Source organism: Arvicola amphibius, chromosome 12 (assembly GCF_903992535.2).
Source record: "Arvicola amphibius chromosome 12, mArvAmp1.2, whole genome shotgun sequence".
In the NCBI taxonomy this organism is placed as follows: Eukaryota; Metazoa; Chordata; class Mammalia; order Rodentia; family Cricetidae; genus Arvicola; species Arvicola amphibius.
Window position 1 is genome coordinate 65,810,522 of NC_052058.2, and position 6,000 is coordinate 65,816,521.

General features: G+C 51.4%; 1 protein-coding gene across 1 annotated transcript in view; it reads left to right on the plus strand.

Moving 5' to 3' along the window:
• The window catches only part of Lhx4 (LIM homeobox 4), a 39,642-nt gene extending 33,866 nt beyond the window's left edge, over positions 1-5,776 (plus strand). The window contains exons 4-6 of the mRNA XM_038350048.1: positions 2,686-2,840; positions 3,158-3,329; positions 5,382-5,776. Coding sequence (XP_038205976.1) covers positions 2,686-2,840; positions 3,158-3,329; positions 5,382-5,776 — 722 coding nt within the window. The remainder of the gene's footprint in view (positions 1-2,685; positions 2,841-3,157; positions 3,330-5,381) is intronic.
• The last annotated feature ends 224 nt before the right edge of the window (positions 5,777-6,000 follow it).

Sequence of the window (6,000 nt, forward strand, 5' to 3'; positions counted from 1 at the left end):
CATGAAAGGGGACACTAAATAAGAGCAACTGCTAGTGGGGAGAGATGCAGACAGGTGAGGTGGGCTAAAGGGTTAGAAGCAGCTGAAGGCTTCTGTGCTTGTCCCCTAGGTGTCCCTTGTCCTTTCCCTTCTGTGCAATCCCGGGGATCCTTGACATGGTTGGGGACATTTGTCTGCTGTGGTATGTTTGGCTGTTTTAAGTTTCCATCCTTCTCGCTTCTCTAAGCCTTCTTCCAAGCTCATAATTCCCTCCCTTGAGCTAAACAAAGGGTCTAATATCAGCTATTTGCACCTTAGTGGGACTTACTCTGTCCATTCATCTCCCCTCCTTAGATATTTCCATTTTTTAATATAACGATGCTGCATTTTATGCCAGGGACAAGTTTTAGGAGACACTGCGTATCTGAAAATGAACATGTTAAGGCTAATTTTCCACGGGAATTAATATTGTAAGTGTGTGTTGTGGGGGTGTATTCTGCAGGCATGCCAGTCCATAACCAAAGTGTATTTCGCCTTAATGTTACTTTTTATTTTCTCCGCATTATCTCCTGCACCTTGCTGAATGCTCTCTCCTAAATTAACAGCCCAGGGTGTCATGGTCTTGCTTGGCCTTCCTCATAGTGTTTTTTATCACACTCAACTTCCGCACCAAAGTTATTGATTTTTGGGTACATTTTTCAGCATGAGCCCTGCCACCACTACTTAATGAATACTTGGATGACATTGTTATAGGATATAAAAAAGATTTTAAATTATAATAACAGCGAATGTTAAAATAACAGCATGATAGTTCCCATAATCACGTGAAGAGAGTCTTGTGCACTCGCGCGCTGGTGCTATACCGAGCAGCCACCCGCCGCCGTGACAGAGCACTGACGTGACTCATGTGGCCAACCTGCTCTGAAATTAAGGACTCTCATGGACTGGGTCCCCTCACCTGCCACACACACACACACACACACACACACACACACACACACACACACCTTGCTGTACACACTCTGTTTCTTTTGAATGGGAGATTCTCCTTGTGTTGTCCAGGCTGGCCTCAAACTTGGGCTCAGGTGATCTCCTCCTGCTCAGCCTCCAGAGTAGCTGGGACTAAAGGCTTCCACTGCTTTCCAAGTTTCATTAGCTGGGAGTTTGTACATAAGGACCACCTGCATATTGTGAAAGCACACCATTTTGTGTCTATGTAATTTAGATTTGCGTCAAACAGTGCTGTGTTGTGAGGTCTATACACCTGGGCCCAACCCTCACTCCAACATTCAAAGTGAGGAGCGTCAGGGGTTTTCCCGGGTGGTGATCTTACTGGGGACTCTGGATCCTGCCCCTTGTTGGTCCAGTTGGCAGACAGCAACTCTGAGGAGGACAGGACACTGAGGCCTCCAGCCTTCCCTGTGAGCATATGCTGAATTCCCAGAGCATGGAACCCCACATACAGAGGTCTTATTACTCCCCAGCTTTAGACCCTGCTCACCAGAGTCACTCACCAGGAAGGCCCAACTTGGTGTGCTGACTCCTAGCATCTCCTAGAACCAGGGACTGAATGCATGTAAGGCTTCTAGCAAGTCTGGACACAGTAGGTACTTAATAAACTTTGGGCACTATTGTTGGTCCTAAATGAGGTTTTTTTTTTTTTTTTTTTTTTTTTTTTTTTTTTTTTTTTTCAATAGAAAGGGAGAAAAGGTAGGGAGGAAGGCAAGAACACACGTGAAGGCCCAGAGAAGTTGGGGGCCACGTTACTTCTTGCCAACTTTATTCTTGGCTTCCCCCTGATCAGAGCCGAGTCTAAAAGCTGGGGGACAAACTGTTTCCCCTCACAGTGAGACACTGGACACCCAGGATGTCACTCTGCCTAAACGTAACAACCAGCTTTAACAAGAACTTGAGGTTGACCACTCAAAACCCACTGAAGACATTTGCTGACCACATTTGCCCTGATTGGTGCTTTTCAGAAAATCTGACTGTGACCCACAGTGTGAAACTCATTTTACCTTTCAACCAAGTGTGTGTCCGGGAAAGCAAAGCAAGTTTCATGGAACAATACATATTGCATTCTACTTGTCCTATGAGTTTTGACTTCATGATGGGAGGGGTGGGAGTGGGTGGCTTTGCCCCGCAGTTTATAAACATTTGGATGTCTAGTGAAGTGCCCACTCCCCCTCAGTTGTGAGGCCTGGTAGGTTGGCAGAGGCACTAATACCCAGGGTGGGTCAGTGGAACTGGAGGCTCAGGAGAGGTGAGGGGGCAGGTTGCCTGAGGCAGTTCTGGACAGACTATATTTTGGCGCCTTCCTTTGAGGACCCGGGAAACAACTCTTGAGTAAGCAGAGTATTCGCCATCACGGGGACATGAGGGGAATTATTTTCTGTTTGTGACAGGCCTCTGTGTGGCTAAGTTGACCAGGGAGGGAGAAGACAGAGCTGAGGGGAGATCCGAAGGTGGGGCTTACGAAAGGCTGCTGGCCAGTGTCAGCATCCCTGGGTGGGGATCCCTTCCTCCCAACACTGCCTCTTCCTCCCCCAGGTTGTCTCTGGGGGAGGGGCAGGAGAGGACAGAAGTAGAGGAGGTCCAGCTGCTTCAGCCCCAGGTTGTCTGTGGGGGAGGGGCGGGAGGGACGAGAGGTAGAGGAGGTCCAGCTGTTTCAGCTCCACTAATTCCGTCAAGGTGTTTTCGCTGCAGATGACTCGGAGGCTGGGGCTAAGCGACCTCGGACTACAATCACAGCAAAGCAGCTGGAGACACTAAAGAACGCCTACAAGAACTCGCCGAAGCCAGCGCGGCACGTGAGGGAGCAGCTCTCCTCCGAGACAGGCCTGGACATGAGGGTGGTACAGGTGAGTGATCCAGGCCTGAGGCAGCTCTGTGCCCTCCACCTAAGGGAAGCTTGGGGATGTGAGTGACATCATCCGGGAGTGGGTGGCACCGAGTCTACAGTGAGCAGAGTTCACGACCAGCGCCCTGGGGCATGAGGCTCAGGCTGAGGAGACAATGGGCACCCCACACTTTGTTCTGACATACTACCAATGCGCTTGATCCACTTCCAACCACTTGTCTTGAGGGTCCAGGGCTTTAGGTACCTCCTGAGTGCTTGGGGGGGGGGCACTGGGGTCTTGAGGTGACGCCTGAATGTGTTCCCTGTGGTTTGTGGCAGGTTTGGTTTCAGAACAGAAGGGCCAAGGAGAAGCGGCTGAAGAAGGACGCGGGGCGGCATCGCTGGGGGCAGTTCTACAAGAGTGTCAAGAGAAGCCGGGGAGGCAGCAAGCAGGGGAAGGAGAGCTCTGCGGAGGACTGTGGGGTTAGTGACAGTGAGCTGAGCTTCCAAGGTGAGCAGGGCTGGAGGGGAGAGCGTGAGGCCCTAGGCGAGGCCCTGGGGGACAGCAATCCTTGCGAGCAGATGGGATTTTTCTGATGACACCCTCCTGGGCACAGGGTTTTTGTAGACTTTCAGACAAGGGTGGGAAGGGTGTTGTTAGCCCTCCCAGAAAGGGTGAGGAGAGCAAGAGAACGCTGTTGCTGAGATACCGGGGCTGGGGTCCGCAGGATGCAGCCTAGCCCTGTCCTGGCCCAGAGGCGCTCACCAGCCCACAGTCTTTGCCCCAGCCCTCCTGCACTTCTCCCCTTTGCAGGGATACTGAGCTCCTCCCACGGCCCCCTAGAGTAAGCCGCTCCTCCAATCCTGGTGGCAGGAGGACATGCTCAACAGGCCTTTTCCTGGGAAATCAATAATGTGAGTGCCTGACGGGGAACTGGCTGCGGTTCCGGAACCCCTCCCCCGCCACTCACTCCATCCTGTCCTCTGCACACAAGCTTTGCAGCATGCGCTCTGTTCAGACCTGTGCATCATCAGCAAAACTGCAAATTACCGCATGAGTGGATGCTCAGGTTGTTTGCAAATAACCATGACTGTTCGTGGTCACCGAGCCCTCACATACAGGAGGTCTTTTTTTTGTGGGTGGGAGAGGGAAGGGCCCTGAACTGAGGATTGGAAACCTGATTTCTAGTGTAGCTTTGTCAAAGTCAGGGCCCCAGTCTATACATGGGGACCGCCACATCCTCAGCCACCTCACAGAGCTGTCACGTGTGTCAGTGAACACAACCAACTGTGGATGTGCTTGGGGAAAGCTAAACAGGCCTGTGTACCGAGGACAACTGGGGGGCATGGTCGTCCCATAGGAGACCATCATGAGGGACAGCAGGTACCAGCTGAAGGCCCAGTGGAGGTGACAGCAGAGGCGAGCCTAGTCTTCTCCTTCCTGCTCCCTTTGAATGACACATGCTCCCTCTCTTTTATATTCCTGAGTGTAATGTGGGGATCAGAGAGGTAGGGCGCTGAAGTCTAGTCACAAGTGGCCTTTGGAGGAATCAGTGTGTTGGCCCAGGGAGAAAGGGGAAAGAAGCCTCTGGAACAAGTTACTTATCACGGGCACAAAGCTAGGAAATCTCTGACCTCAGCCCAGTGGTCTGCCAAGCCCAAACTCAGTCTTCTTAGTCCACAGTGCTTAGGACCCAAAGAGGGCCAAGGAGATGTATGCCCACTCCCCAGGCCTCTTGGCAGGATCGAGGAAACCAGTTAATCTCATCCAAGCTTAAGTCCCTACCTGGAAGACACAGGAGCACCAAACCTAGTTTTGTGGCTCTTTTTTCTTGGGTGCGGTGGGTCTCTGGGTATAACATGTTCTGTCTGGGTAATGCACGATCTTGTAATTCTTAAGACTAAACCTGCTCCCCCTCCCCCCCCCCATTGAAGAGAGAAATTCCTTCAGCAAATTTCATTAGATCCCCTTAATGAAATTCTTCAAGAAACCAGAAGGTCCATTTGCCTTAATCAAGTCATTCTTTATCCTCAGTAAGTAGGTTATTGGACATAGAAAGAAACTGAGTTCTTGGATACTGGACTCCATTTTGGGGTGGATGGGGATTTTATATACAGGTCTAAGAGCGGTGTCCAGCACCTTTATCACACAGGCCTGTTTCCCAACCAGCCCGACCAAGCACTTTTCTTGCTTTGAAAGCCTTCAGAGTAAACCCTCTCAGCAGTTTCCATTTGTGACAGACAATGTGACCCACCAAACCCAGGCCATCACACTGCTCAGTGTCACCAGGGTATCTCAGAGCCACTCTAGACAGGTTCACCAGACACTTCCCAGCCCAGGGGGCCTGCAGATTTCGGTGCAGGCGATCCTTGTCTTCCCTTTGGTCTGGGTTGGTTTCTGGATGGTAGGCTGACATGTTGGTGTCTGACCTGTGCTTGGCAGGGGGGCAGCTGCTGCCCGTGGGCATCCAATCCCTCCTGGTCATTGTATTGCTGGTTGTGAAGAACAGGGACCACCAGAGTCCTGGCAGCTGACAATGTATCTCCATTCTTTTGTCCACAGAGGATCAAATTCTCTCAGAGCTTGGCCACACCAATAGGATTTATGGCAACGTGGGGGACGTTACAGGCGGACAGTTAATGAATGGGAGCTTCTCCATGGATGGTTCAGGACAATCCTATCAGGACTTGAGGGATGGGAGCCCGTACGGAATCCCCCAGTCTCCATCCTCCATATCGTCCCTGCCATCCCATGCTCCTTTGCTCAATGGGCTGGATTACACAGTGGACAGTAATCTGGGCATCATTGCGCACGCAGGGCAGGGAGTAAGCCAGACACTGAGAGCCATGGCTGGGGGACCCACCTCTGACCTCTCCACAGGAAGCAGTGTAGGCTACCCTGATTTTCCAACTAGCCCAGCCTCTTGGCTTGATGAAATGGACCATCCTCCTTTCTAGACCTTCTTCCCCACCTTTTACCTGTCCTCCCGGCTTGAGAGAATATCTTCAAGGATCAAAAGAGACTTGCCTCTTAAGGATCAAAAGTACGCCAATGTGAGTTTCCATTATTTTCAATGGAAGTCCTCCGCTGTTCCTAGAAGGCTGAGACCACACTAGGACTCGGCTTTCTTGGGAGGTGACAGGAGAGTGACCTCATCTCAACCACAGCACAGGGGTGGACA